The sequence below is a fragment of the Polyodon spathula genome, chromosome 8 (genome assembly GCF_017654505.1).
Source record: "Polyodon spathula isolate WHYD16114869_AA chromosome 8, ASM1765450v1, whole genome shotgun sequence".
NCBI classification, from domain to species: Eukaryota; Metazoa; Chordata; class Actinopteri; order Acipenseriformes; family Polyodontidae; genus Polyodon; species Polyodon spathula.
Window position 1 is genome coordinate 45,439,220 of NC_054541.1, and position 15,116 is coordinate 45,454,335.

Genomic DNA, 15,116 nt, shown 5'->3' on the forward strand with positions numbered 1-15,116 from the left:
TCTGCTTTAATTGGATTGAGAAGTTGTGAGTCTGTCACCACAAGACCTTAGGTCCCTGGATAAAGTGCCAAGCTGACCGGCGATGTCAGTTGACATCATTGTAGTTGAACCCTTCTCCATTTCCAGTTTTAGTGCATATTACTCCACCTGAGTAGGAGAGCGTGACAAAGTGCCCTCCCCTGTGTGTATTATCTGTTATATGTTGCATGTGGTGTGTTAAATGTTGGTGTATAGTCATTGGTACACAGGATATAAACGGGTCTGTGTAACACAAGTGTTTAAAATGTATATTTGTATTTAGGCACGAGGATTGCACAGCACTTCACCTGCAAGTAAAAAGTAATAATATGTGAGCATGGGGAATTGCACTTTATTAATTCACATGCAGTTGTACCGAGACTCCAATTGAATGATTGATTAGCAATCGAGTCTTGGTACAGCTGCATAAAAGCGGCATGTTTTCGCCCACTCGCGGTTGGGTGTTCGGTGAGTGGAGAACGGGATAAGAGACGGAGGTAGAAATAATCAGAATAATAGTAATTGTTAAAAAATAGAAGCTCACCGTGTTTGTTTGTTGGTCCATTGTTTGTTTTGTTTGTCTGTTTGTTTTGGTGAATGTGCCGTGTCCTGTTTTTGTATTGTTACAGCCATTTATTTTCTGTCTGTTTGTTTATTTATTAAATGCTGAGCGAGACCATTTGCTCAGCTCCACCAAACTCCACCTCTCTCTCTGTTTATTTTCCTGCTTCTGGTTTGACTCCACCCACTCCGGCCGTGTTTGTGACAGAGAGCTATAGGAGTTAACTTTTATTTCCATGTACTGCATGAGAAATGTTGAATGAAGCACCATGTTTCCCACTTGGATTGTGAACTGGCCTGGAAAACTTCAACAAGTCACGGTAGTTACTCACTGTACCACACCTGAGAGGTCTTCATGATTCATATAATACAGGGTCTATTTTCACAGAGTGTTCCAGGGTATCATGTTCAGCGTCATTTTAACAAGTAGTTCTTGGAACTCCGACCCAGAAGCAGAGATTGAAGTACAGCGTGATGAACAGATCCCTACACATTTCTATATGCAGATAAGATGAATATAATTACTTCCATGAAATTGAATATTACTCCATAGCAGAAATTACTATGTCTATGGAATGGTATTTTTAAATTGATGAAATCTCACTAAACCAGATGTAATATTTCCCCCACAAGGCATCCTGCACAGTGTTAAATAACAGCTATAATTGATTATCTTCTACTGCTTTTGTCAGTCATGTTTTATTGCAGTATAGTGCAGTGTTTCCCGTGTTTGCTGGTTTTCGTTCCAATGCAGCTCTCAGTTGGTTAATTGAACCCTTCATTGAACTAATAAAGTGATTAACTGGACAGTTTCCTGTTATTTTCAAGCTCTTTGTTAATACGGTTCAATTAAGCAAATGAGCACTGCATTGGAACAAAAACCAGCAAAGACTGTGTGCCTCCAGGAACAGGGTTGGGAAACACTGGTCTAGTGCATCCACGTTTAAATAAGCCTCCGATATAATGATCCTTAAGCAAACTGCACGTGTCTGAAACTCTGCCTGTGAAACTCGGCACGTTTTATAGTTTCATTCCAGTCACACCGGAGCACAACATGTGGAGGTGACAATGTTATGGCCCATTGCCACAGATCAGATCAACAGTGAATTAAGAAAGCTTATTTTTATAATGAAATCAAAACCAACCATTCATGCAATCAAACAGGAAATATGCTGAGCTCAAAGCAGTAATGGTGAACATTGTTGTGTAGGTAAGCGCACAACAGTACTTTCTTTAAGGCAGCCTTGGCTACTGCTTGTGTCCACTTATTATTTCCCTGTGGATAGAATACTTCAGTTGAAGGCAGTTTAAACTTCAACGTGTTGCTGCCTCAGAATGTTCTTCCAAACCAAATGCAAGGTATTAATAACGCTCTTTAATTAACACATAACATCTTGTTGAACTCAACGGGAGCCCTGGCTGTCAGAGCGGTGTGAAATCAGGCACTCTGTGCCAGCCAGCACTCCTCAGTGGCACAGCGGCAGGGATACTGATGCACTGACAGCCCAGCTCTGAGCAGCCTGGCTGGGGCTGCCATTGATGATGTCACCTCCAGGCAGCTCAGCTTTGTAGCGGATGGCAAAGGTCTTTTGAAGTGAAGCAGAGACAATCAATTATAACTTATGCATGCATCATCAATGGCAGTTTGGTGTGGCTTCATTAACGTATGTCTAAGTAGATGTCTCATGAGCGGATTCATTTTGTTATCACCTCCTTTTGACAGTTTAATCCAGTTATAAGTGGATGAATCGTGACGCAGTGCTTAATTTTCCAAAATGATGCAAGAAAGCGTGCAGTTAAGATAACCAGAACAATGTTAGTCCAGAGAATTTCCTTTTGCACCCTCATTTAAGGGTGCAAACTAAATAATTTTGCATTTCACACACACACTCGAAATTATGTCTTTACAAGCCTTGCAAAAGAACTGATATGAGTTGGCAATTTCATCCCTCTTAGACCCAGCACCTACTGAATATATTGGTATTAGATCTAAAGATTTTAACAAACAAGTGCAGTGCTGCCTCATATGGTAGCAGTGTACTACCAATACAGAATTACTGTGTGCAAATTCATTTTACCCCAAAATATATTTTCTTAAATCTTGATTTTCAAGACAGGTGAAATATTGAATATGTGATACAGTAACTCTGACTGAATCTTGTTTCGATAACATGTCAAACTGAAGTTTTACTGAACATGGGGAAAATATGACAGTCTGAGCATCTGGGCTAAAGGAGCCTCATTTTGCTCAACTGGCAGAGCTCTTGCTTGGAAACTGGAAACTCTTGGTTGTGGATTGCATGAATACTGTATCCTTATCACAAAGATGGCTGGAGTGGGTGGCATCAGACCAGAGCCAGGAAATAAAACAACAAGAGAGGTGGAGTTTGGTGGAGCAATCCTCATGCCTAAATACAAATATACATTTTAAACACTCATGTTACACAGACCCGTTTATATCCCGTGTACCAATGACTATACACCAACATTAAACACCCAGCATGCAACATATAACAGAAAATACACACGGGCGGGCACTTCGGCACATATACCTCCCCCCCTGTGCAAAGCACACATGGCCTCAATGGCCACCTCCCCCCTTAAAATCCCAAAAGTCTTGCTCAAACTCCTGAGCCAGGAACAGGGACTTTAAGGGGTTGATGGGCGGCAATGTTTCCAGTAGCCAGGCTGCTACTGGCCAGGCTGTCAACAGACGTGCTGACAGTAGGGCGAATCTCTCCTCCCGCTGTACCACTGGCAGCAGAAATGCTGCCAATGGTGCGGCTGTCAGCAGACGTGCTGACAGCTCCCAGACTGACTCCTTCAGCCGGGGCAAGTCCAGCAGCGGAAAAGCTGCTGGGGTTGGTGGTCTCCAGACCTCCGCCAAGATCTCTCAGCAGCGAAACTGCTGTGGGGGGAAGTGGTCTCCTGACCTCTCCCCCCCTTTATAGCTGGCAGCTCCCTCTGGGGGGACTCCAGCCCCCAGAACTTCTGCAGCGAAATTGCTGCGGGGAAGGGTGGTCTCCTGACCTCTCCCCCCTTTTTCATAACCGGCAGCTCCCTCTGGTGGGGGTCCGGCCACACTGACCCCTGCGGCCAAGCAGAGCCGACTGCAAGCCCTGGCGAAGCAGTTCCAGCAACCCTAGGTGATGCAGCGCGGCAGGCAGCCCCAGGCGAAGCGAGGCAGGGAGTTAGGACAAGCTGGGGTGTGGGTGTTGGCCCTCTTCTCAGCCACTGCGGCCGGGCGAACAGATGGTCCTGGTCGCAGAGGATGGCTTGTTAAATCGCCGTGGATATCTGGCCATTAGGTGGCACTCCTCCTCCCTGTCCGTCACCTCTTTATCCTCCTTCCATCCCATTTTATTTATTTATATATATATTTTGTTGTAATCCAATATTTTTTTTTTCTCAAAAACTGCGGCTCCTGCTCTGGTCTGATGCTTGGAGGTGCTGTTGTCCCGGTTCTGACAATTCGTCACAATCGTATATATAAAATATATCAAAAATAAATCACTTTACTTTGCAACTTTTCAAAGCCTGAATAATTGTAATTCAGTCCTGCTTTCCTTTATTAATTTAAGTGATTCTGTAAGGCTTGAGTCTTACATTTTGTGGACTCAGAGGAGAATAAAGACTAAAGCCCCAGGAGTAGAAGCTTCCATTACTTTTTTTTATTATTATTTTTCTGACTTGTGAGGCATATATTAGCACAACTTTTTTCAGTGTCATTTTTGTAAAGGTGTTATTGGACTAAAATAGTTTTGCATGATCAGGTTTATAATATGATCACTAGTTTGGAGTAGCTTCAAGGTGCATTATACTGTAATTTTTTGTCTCAAATTTCTCTGATGTTTGCAGTCATTCTAAGTGGGTCTTCTTCAGTTTCTGAAATGTTGGTCTCTGCTCCTGCAAGTTGTTTTGTCCTCAGGAGCTTCTCTCCAGCTCTAGTCGCCAGTCATAGACATGCTGTTTGTAATGCAGGCCAGGCCTTTATAGCTGTATACACCAGCATGTGGATCAGTTGCTGTTAAGGAAAAGTTTCGGATTTTATTTCCAATGTGCTTTGAGATGTGATGCTGCAGTAATATAGAAACGGAGTAATGAATACCTGTCATGTCAAAGCTAAAGAGCCCCACTGAGATACTGCAGTGACAGACTGGTCAAGTATCACTGGTGTGAGTACAGTTCCAGGAGCTTCTACACCAGCTGCTAACTAAATTTATATTTTGAAAGTGGAAACTTTTAACACTTGTCTTCCTTCGGCGCCCAATTACATATTTTAAAATAGTTCTGGAATGATTTAAAAAAAAAACACACACACATCTGCACAATAGAGTGTTCTCTGTTTTACTCTCTGGAAAGGCAGCTCCAACATTCAAATATTGTGAAATTAAGATTTTTATTTTAAACTGTTCAAGTATCACTGAAGCAAATGAATAGCATACTTTTAATGACCTTTTTTTTTGTAACTACAGTGTTCTCATCAATATATTAAATATATTTGTAAAACAATCAATTGTGGTTCATGCAGTGTTTAGCAGTTCACTTTGTGTGTGTGTGTGTGTGTGTGTGTGTGTGTTCTTTTTTTTAATTTAGCAGTGTAGTTTGAATCTGTCAGCTCATATTAGTTATGCAGAGAATTTTCCCTTCAAGGCATCAAGTAGCCCCGGCCTTGCAATACTGATGTAACAAACTGTAATTCCAGATGACAGTTTGTGCCCAGACACTGTACTCCAGCAGTCAGATTAAAGAGCACAGGAGATTTTCTGATTGCATTACATACCCATAGCAATAGAGATTGAGAGGAGTAAATTATTATAAATTATTAATCAGTAAATTCAGTTGGTAAGTGCTGGATATAATAATAATAACAATAATAGTATTATTATTAGGCTTCCAATCCCATTGCTGAGAAGCCTATTGTTGTTAAGATGATTATTATTATTTTTTCTTTCTGCCAACATAACCTTAAGTTGCATAAAATCAAAACTGTTGCAAGAAAACGGGAACCAAATGGGAACAAATATCCACAGCTGAATGAATGCGATTGGTCACATGGTTTGGCAGCCATATTGGAATTTACGACAATTTTTTTTTTACAATTCACAAACATCTTCATGTCGGAAACCACTTATTGCAGAGTTCCGAAGCTTGGTATACATAGTTAGGGCTTGTCCAAGAAGCACGGAGCTCGAAATGAAGCTTATTGGTTCAGTGGTATGGCGGCCATGTTAACCTAATTAACATACAAATGCCGCCTTCTCCAAAATTTGATTGAAGTAAAACTTGGCATACATGATCCAGGTATGGCTTGCTTTAAAGATTTCCCAAATTATATTGCTACAGTAAAGAACATGGCTGCTGTGGGCCAATCAAATTTCAGCATTGCTTTAGTTGCATAAAATAAACACTGTTGAATAAAAACTCTTGAAACTTCACAGAGTAGTGGAGGCCTGTGGGAATTAATGTATGCTCTATTAAAAAAAAAAAAAAAACACCTTGTTTGTCTGTGTAGTCTGTTTTGTTTGTCTCATTAATTTGGCAAAAGTGCTGTGTCCTGTGGTTTTGTTTGTTGCAACATTTTTATTTACTGTTCTCTTCATTGATTAAATGCTGAGCGAAAACAATTGCTCAGCTCCACCCAACTCCACCTCTCTGTTGTTTATTTCCTCGTTCCTGTTTCTGGTCTGACGTCACCCACTACAGCCGCCTTTGTGACAGGGCACTATTCAAAAATTACCTTGATTGTGACCTTTGACCTTTCCTTAAGGTCACAAGTATTGTTACTATTAATGTCAAGTTTGTAAAAAAATAAAAAGGCCTATGGAAAGTGATGTCTACAACTGAATGAATGGCAACCAATCAAAATGCTTAAATTTCACAGTAACTCCTTGGAAGCCGTGCTTGCAACTTCTAGTCACAACCTGGTCACATTTTGACATACATGAGTGAGTGGTAAGGTCAGTATTTCAGGTCAGGGTTGACTAGAGACAGCACGTCTGTCTAATCTAATGTTGTTTTTATTATATATATATATATATATATATATATATATATATATATATATATATATATATATATATATATATATATATATATATATATATATATATATATAAAATAAGGGTGCTGATCAAAGTATAATGCTAATTAGTGCATGCTGTGATTTTCTTCTCTGATAACTTCAGCTGCAGGACTCGCAGAGGAACACAATGACTGTCTTTGTTGCCGTGATGGTATTTAAATGAGATGTTGGTGTTTTTTTAAGGGTTTTTTTTTTTGTTTTTTTTTTTTGTTTTGGTTTTTTTGCGGCCCACATTATGTTTTAAAAGACAAACTACCGAGCCCCTCAAAATGTAATATTCACTGCCTCCGCTGAATTGTAAACACTATTCTGTGAAGTATGACTTGAATTATTTAGAATATCGTAATGTGTGTTTTTTAGATTCAACTCTGTATCCGAAGAGTTTCAAATGACAGGGATCGGCAGGCTGTATCCTGCAGCTCAGAATGGGGTTAATTGAAAGAACATTATTCCATGAAGTAATGGTACCTGTTTTCTAGGCTGTTTTGTAATAAGACAAATGACATGTTTTATTACAATACTGTAAATGGAAAGAGTATAAATACATCTTAGAATGCAGAATCATATTATCTTGTAAAGCACTTTGTGATGGTGGTTCACTATGAAAGGCACTATTTAAAAATAAAAATTAATTATTTTTATTTATTATTATAAAGGTAGTTCTTGGAAATCCTCCAGCCATCAGCTAAATACACTGATAACAGCAGCAAGACGCCCTCAGAGACACAGGTGCTGAAAAAACAACAAAAAAAAAATCACAAGAAAGCGAGCTGTTGTGCTGCTCTATTATGTTTCAATTGGCTTTGCCATGAAGGGTTGTTTGCGTTATATAACTAAACGTGTGTGCAAGTTCACTGTCATCTAATTTAATAATTTCTATGTGGATTATGATCCTTCCATCGTAATAGATAAAACCCACCCCTCGGATTATAATTTTGACCTTGCATTTATTTTTGTGTATCTTCTGCAGGAGTTTGCTGCATTAACAAAGGAGTTAAACTCATGCAGGGAACAGTTGCTGGAAAAAGAAGAGGAGATTTCAGAATTGAAAGCCGAGAGGAACAACACCAGAGTGAGTACTAAGAGAACCCAAAAACTGCCAGGGGCTCTAGAAACGTCTAACTAGACCACAGCCAATCGGGCTCATGCCAAACCAGCACAGGTTAATTAACCTTTTTTTCCCTGTTACCTCACATTGATCTTGCCAAGGGGCAAGCAGTGATCTGAACATTCAGATTTGACTTTGAAGATCGTTGAAGCAATTACATTCAGACACACGATAGCAAGGGCACTAACTTTTATTCTGTGTAATAGTATAGGTGAATAAATTAATGTAAGTTTAGTTACCCCACAGGTATAACTTCTGGCAAGTCATCAACTCAGGTGGGCCAGGTACTGTATCGTCCGTTTGATGCACTAAAGGTTATTTTGCAGTGTCTATCTTGAGGTCTGTGAAGGAAGGTTCAATTCCAGCATTAGGTTAAGCTATGGGGGGAAAAACTACTAAAATACTCACAAACGAACTGTAGATCAACTTTTCTTATTTCCCTACGTACATTTGTTACTACATGAGTAATGTTAGTATCATTTTGTGAAACGTAACCAATTTCTAAATACAGCATAACTGCATATGTAATTTTAGTTCAAAGAGTGCTACTTTTATTAAAGAAAGTTTCCTGTTCACATGATTACTAATTTAAGTTAACTGGTAACCAATAAAAAATGAAAGCCAACAATAACTTTAGTGTATGAACCATTTTTATCTTGTTCTTCAGGGAATGGCAAAGGTTGTGCAGGCTGCAGTGTGAAGGTATTTCTTACCAGCGGTAGGGAAAACAATAAGTCTTTAGCTTAAAGAAAGGGCAAAGGTCACAGGGTCTTGTAAGACATAAACATCAGTTTATTGATACAATAATACTAGTGTTCAACAGAAAAACATTATATAAAGTTGTTATAACTGTTAAAAAAGCAAGGCGCTAGAACCTGTCTGCAAGTGTACCGCGTTCTATATCATTGATGTCACTACCTACAGTAGGGTGCTGTAACCTGATCCAGAGGCTCAGAGAAATCTGAAGATTTGGCAAGACCCTCAGGCTTGCTCAAGCTGGTAACTAAAAGATAAAGAAGCTGACAGCAGTGTTTAGTTAAGGGTAATGGCTTTTTAATACTTCTCCTTAGCACTAAGCACTATAAGCCTCTTTACAGTGTCAGAGATCATAGTAACCTCTTCACAACTCTGTGCCGTGTTTATGCCCTTCTTTTTATTTGCGGGGGGTGAAGGTAGTGTGTTGTGGGTTAGTTGCTAATGAAAGTTATGCTTTATTAGCACCGTTCATAGTGTACTGCCAAAGGCTACTTCTCCACACATAGAAATATAACTTCATGCAGTGTTAGTGTTGATTACCTCTCTAATCTCTTCAGACATATGTTTCTGAAAAAAGCTTTTCCAGTTTACTTTTTAAAGGTGAGTCAAGTCGTAACACTTTTATCAAGAGTATAATCCCTGGATGAGGCACCGATTGGCATATACAGTACAGTAGAACTGTGTTGAACTTTGGTATTGATCCATGTTTGAGGTATAGCTCTGCTATTGAGAGAAACTCACCGTATTATTTCTTAGAAAGGGATTTTTGTTTTTTTGGGTTTTTTTTTTAAAGAGAATTCCTTTTTTTCTGGATTTCCCAGCTGTGTCTTTTAACCAATGTACTTTATCAAATTTGAATATAAGGCCTTATTTCCAAAATCTCATGAGTTATTTAAAGAAAATAAAGAAGCTTTGATGGACTAAACTAAACTATTGCAGGCCAGAAAGCGCACTATACTGAACACTGTAATTTAGTCCATAAAACCAGAATTGAAAAATAAAACCTCATAACGCTTTGTGAACAGGATCCATGAATGCACTTTTTAATTCTCCAATTATGAATCATTTAATTGGCCAATAATTGCCTACAGTGATACAGTTCTATACAATAATGCCATGTTCTTCTCTCAGAAGTTGCCTGCAGTGGTACAGTACTCTACAGTAACTCTGTGCTTTTCTCTCAATAGCTGCTGCTGGAGCATTTGGAGTGCCTGGTTTCCAGACACGAGCGTTCGCTGCGGATGACAGTCGTGAAGCGACAGGCCCAGTCACCTTCTGGGGTTTCCAGTGAAGTCGAGGTCCTCAAAGCTCTCAAGTCTCTGTTTGAACATCACAAGGCTCTGGATGAGAAGGTAAGGAGAGAGAGAGAGAGAGAGAGAGAGAGAGAGAGAGAGAGAGAGAGAGGACAGTGTTGCATTTCGACCCCTTCTTCCCGTATTCTATGTACCGGGATAAATTATTTTTGTACAGTTTCAGTGTATCCAGTCTTTAAAAAGACCCTCCTGTTTTTCTTTTTTTTTTTTTCCTGTTTTAAAAATGTGTTGCAAGCATTGCCTTTGAATGCAGACATACTAAAAAAAAAAAAAAAAAACGTTTTATTCGGAAGTGTTTGTGAATGACTATGAAGAGACGTTGACAAAGATTTGGTGACCAAACAGTTTTTTTTTTTTTTTTTTTTTTTTTTTTTTTTTTTTTGTTTTTTTACCACAGAATGTTTTTTTTTTTATTATTATTGTTTAAGGTAATGGATGGTTTACTGAATAATAAAAAATAGACTTGCAGCACACTACCCCTGACCACGCTGTATATTGGGACGCAGTTGTGCCAATACTTATGCAGTACAAACTGTCGCCAGTATTTTTTTAGGAGAAATAATTGTGTCTGCTTTATGCAGAGTGTAAAAGTTATAGTGAGAAAAAAAGCATTTTTTAGGTTATGGCATTAATGTTTTTTTTTTTTTTTTTTTTTCTAGCAGATATAAGCGGTCTCTCTGCTTAAACCGAATTCCTATGAAGGAAAACAAAGTGTAGAGCTCATGTGTTGTCCAGTTGTAGCGTGTATTGGTGTTTTTTGTTTGCTTTTAACAGATTGCTTGTTAGCGTCCTTGCTGATGCAGAGACCCGCTTTGTCGGAGGCTGATGCTCATTGTCCATGTGGTCAGGGAGATCCATCCATTTGTCACCTTTACGTTTACTTCCTCTTGAGAACCTCTCGTCCAGTTTATATACAGTTCATATGAAAATAAATATTTAGCACCATGTGGGTAATGAAAAAAATGTTTCATATCCTAAGAAAAGCTGTTCACTCATGAATGGAAGTGTTTATCCACACAGAGCCCTGTTTAGCTTGCTCAACCATTATTACCTCCATTTTTTTTAAAAACTAGTTTTTCTGAAAAAATTGCATCATTACGCTCATAGCAATTGGTGGCACAGATTACTATTGAGTCTCAAAAGTGCAAATGTCTGCTTGACTGGTTAAATCTTAAACCTTACGCACACAGTTATGAATAAATAACCATACTCAGTCATTCACACCTATGGGATAAAAATAGAAAATGCAAGTTTCTGTCGATAGGCTACAGCACCGATCCTTATTTAAATAAAAGCTGTATAGAATGACTAACTTGAAATATTAGAAATTAAGTTCTAGGCTCCTACATTGACTCGCCTAGTAAAAACAGCACAGGCCTGGGGGACCACAGGCAGCGCTGCATCTGCCTTTGCGGTCATGCAAGATTTCAGGAGGAAAAGAGTTTGGGCATACTTTGTCTCATCAAGCTTCAATGCTCCTGGTCAGGCTCCTGACAAGGCCAGATGGAGAAACTCTTCAATACAACGGGACACACAGTCCTTGCTCATTTTAAATATTAAGCATTTAACAAGGGATAAACTAGAAATGATTGTATTTTCATGTTGTCATGTATATATGATGTTCTTTTTTTTTTTTTTTTTTGCATTTGTATTGTGGACTTTCTTTATGGGGAAAATACTCCACATGAAGCCCCACCTAACCCCAGGCTGTGGTCATTATCACTCCACACTGCTGAATGTTGCAGAGAGAAATACTCTTCGCTGAGTTAAACAGTTAAGCCGTAACTAACAACGTCCGTTCTGCTCCTTGAAAGCCTTTCAAAATGTTTTTTTTTTTGTGATATGTGCATTAATACTGTGTAAAAATACAATCCTGTCACTGAATTTTCATCACATTTTGCAGCAACCACACTAAAATAGATACAGGAATAGAACAAACTCCATGACAGGATGTAGATTTGTTTCTATAAACATTGTTTTAAAAGATCTGTTTTAAAAATGGCCTGATTTGCAAAGTGTGACACAGCTGTAACAGAGCAGTTTCCTCCATTTTAGTATCTGCTGCCTGTTTATTCCCTGGACTGCCGTAGTTCGTGAACAATGTGATTAATGCAGTGACTCTAAAGGCCACGAGTCAAGCAATCTTCTGTCTCGGTGTGAGAGAAGAGCAAATAGAAATGGCAACTTTTTTAAAGGCGTGCCAACCAAGGCTTATTACACTGTGTAACAAAAAAAAAATGGTTTTTGTTCCTGGGTAGTAAGTGTTATTTCCTAATTGCTTATGCCTGAAAAGTATAGAACATGGCTATTATTCCCCACAAACTTTGCTTTTGTGACCAGGACAGTGATATTTCAAAATATCACTATTTCCAATGGGCATCCTTGTACCCGTTTACAACAACATATGAATCCAAATTAACATGTATTTATACTAAAGTAATACAAAGATGACTACAAAAGATTTAGAAGCGAGTAGTTTTTCGAGATTTACAATTATACTGTAAATACAGTATAATTGTAAATCTTGAAAAACTACTCGCTTCTAAATCTTTTGTAGAACCAGTAATGATTTAAATAAAGTTGATGAGGTAATAAAAAAGATTTTAAAGAATACATACATAATCGTATTTCCTTTATAAGACCCAATTATTTGAATCTTTCTGATTTAACCTGCCTGCAAGAATCTGCTTCTCTAGAGCTGTCTACCAATCCCCAAATAATGTATTTTCCAGGTGAGGGAACGATTGAGAGTCTCCTTGGAGAGAGTCTCTACTTTGGAAGAAGAATTGACTGTAGCTAACCAAGAGGTAAGATGCTGCTTTTCTTTTAAATAGTCTGGTTGTGGTCAATTTTTTAGCTGTTTCCCATCACTCTTATTGAAACTGTCACACAGTGATGAGTTATAATTTATAATCTATTTAGGCCACAGAACAAGGTCCAGTGAAACTGGCTGTCAAAATCGGACATTTAATACATGACACTAATATATGCTTATTGTTTAATCTTGCAACAACTGTGCAGTGCATTGTGGAAAGACAGGCTATCACGCTGGAAACAATACCCTCTACCGACTGTAAGCAATGGCTTTAAAACCCAGTTCGCTTCAGGGTTTTCGCCTGGAAAAATAGACAATTCAGTAATTGGCCAACCAAACATGAGTTTACTGTTTGTAGAAAATGGCAGGTGTATGTTAGTCAGGAATTCTATCATCAGTCTTTCTCTTCTCCCTCTCTCTCTCTCTCCTGAAGTGTTTAAAATAAAGGCTCCGGAGTGAAAAAGGTGGGAGAGATTGACAAGTATTGATTATGCTTGCTGAATGTAAACAGTCCTGTCATTTTATTCCTGTATTTCTTCAGTCTTTGCTTGCGTACTTGTCATGCACCGCTGCTCACACCAACACATTCTCCACAGTGTTTTACAACAGCAAGTCAGTAAGCCTGCTGTGGCCTGGTCAGATTTTGTCATGTTATTTGCAGTTCTGTTTTCCCTCTATCTTGCCTGTCAAAGCTCCCTCTGAAATCGTCCTAGAAACCTTCCCTTTACACTTTACACATGTCAAGCACTATTACGTGCAAAGCTACATGGCATGTAGCCATCCCCGCCAATGAGCCTGAATCTGACAGTACAGGTGAAAAGTTGACTTTTTGCCTTGCAAATAATAAAAATTTGGTGTGCCTCGCAACAAGCATTATCTGTAATCCCTTGTAAGGTTGTTGCCAGTGTTTGCACCGTCGATCTATATCAGTGCTCCTTAAAATATTGCTTTCAGGTGGCACATGTCCCTCCTGTATAAAGATAATTTAAGACATTGGTTCCCTTCAATCTTTCATAATGAGCCATGTATAGATGCTCCTGTTTCTGACCACCAAAATATTTCTTGCTATGTGACAGGGAGGTCTTGAGTTAGTTTACCTTTTTTTATCTTTAACATTAATCTCATTTGAAAGAATGTGTTCTAGCATCTTAGTTAAATTTGTACACTGCTGAACTTCTCTTTAAAACCCCATCAAACCAATACTGTTAAAAGTCTGACCTTGAATAAAAGACCAGAAGACTGGTCTAATGAGTATCCTGGAGCTGAATTAATCCAGGCTTTGGTTCAAGGTTGGGAGTTACTGTATGAGCCTGAAGCTAAAAGCCCCCCAAGGTCATGGCCTAGACGAGGCCCGTCTCCTGGAAAACTTGATGCGGGGCTCGATAGGCTGAGGTTACTCACTGCACAGACGGAGACTAGGTTGGTTATGCATGCCATCCCAGCCCAGTTAGAGACCTGATGACCAGTGCTTTTCCCTGCATTACACAGCTATTAACAGACAGAGGTCCTATTCCCATATACTATAATAAAGTCATACACTAAGTATCTGCATTCAAGGGAATCATTGCATCTCACGGGTTTGCCTTCAAACAGTCAATTTCCGTTGAGCTCCCATTGCTCTGTCACCTAGTGTCTTTTAGCCAGGTCCCTCCCTGATGAGAGCTGGCAATGCTACTCCCTGCTAGCCATGGTGTAGAAGGCAGAAGACGACAGACTTCTTTATTGCAGAAAAAAAGAGCATTTATGTTGAGGATGTCACACAATGAGCAGACAGTGTACAGAATCGACTATGAAATTGCTGTCTAGTGTAATCTCTTTTTATTTTTGTGAACCCGGGGTGTAACTGGAGCAATCGTTTGAAAAAAACACTCCCTTGCAGACCCTGAGTTGCTCAAGCAGCATTTTCACAATCTTCCCTCAGTCCATCTACTCATTTTGGCTCAGCTTAAATGTTCCCTTTTCTTTAAAGCCTTGATCTCTCTATGATTCGTTTCCTGTGTCGCTGTTTGGAGCACAATCTCAAGGACAGCAGCAGACTAAAAGTGGCCGGCTTCACCGTCCTTCCTGCAAGTATGGTTTTTGCTGGGGAAGGCTAGCAATTTGTAGGGGAATTCTGTGGTGTTATTTAATATCAGGGACATTAATGTTGGGTATTTGTTGTAAGGGTGCAGTCTAGGGGCACACATATGTGTCAAGTTGCAAATCTTGGCTGGGGATCTTACGGGGAGGCTAGATCGGCCCCTACTAGACATGCATATGTTGAGCTCAAGCGGATGTCTGCAGGACTGACCTTTGTTAGTTTCCACTGCTTTTAATGTGAAAGCCACTGAATGTTTGCAAAGGTACCCAGGGCTCACAAAATGTTGGTAACAGCACTTGCCCTTCAGTCCATTGTAGACATTTGGTTGTCTAGACAAAAAGGTCAGGTTGCCCATAATTGAGCTAAGGACTGTGCAAAGT

General features: G+C 39.3%; 1 protein-coding gene across 9 annotated transcripts in view; it reads left to right on the forward strand.

Annotated features, from left to right (window-relative positions):
• The window catches only part of LOC121320028 (liprin-alpha-2-like), a 178,838-nt gene that overhangs the window by 115,334 nt on the left and 48,388 nt on the right, over positions 1 to 15,116 (forward strand). For all 9 annotated transcript variants that reach the window (XR_005950784.1, XR_005950785.1, XM_041258143.1 and 6 more), the window contains 3 exons: positions 7,635 to 7,736; positions 9,716 to 9,880; positions 12,574 to 12,648. Coding sequence is in view for 7 of the 9 variants with exons in the window: in XM_041258143.1 (XP_041114077.1) it covers positions 7,635 to 7,736; positions 9,716 to 9,880; positions 12,574 to 12,648 (342 nt within the window). In the remaining 2 variants the exon portion in view is untranslated. The remainder of the gene's footprint in view (positions 1 to 7,634; positions 7,737 to 9,715; positions 9,881 to 12,573; positions 12,649 to 15,116) is intronic.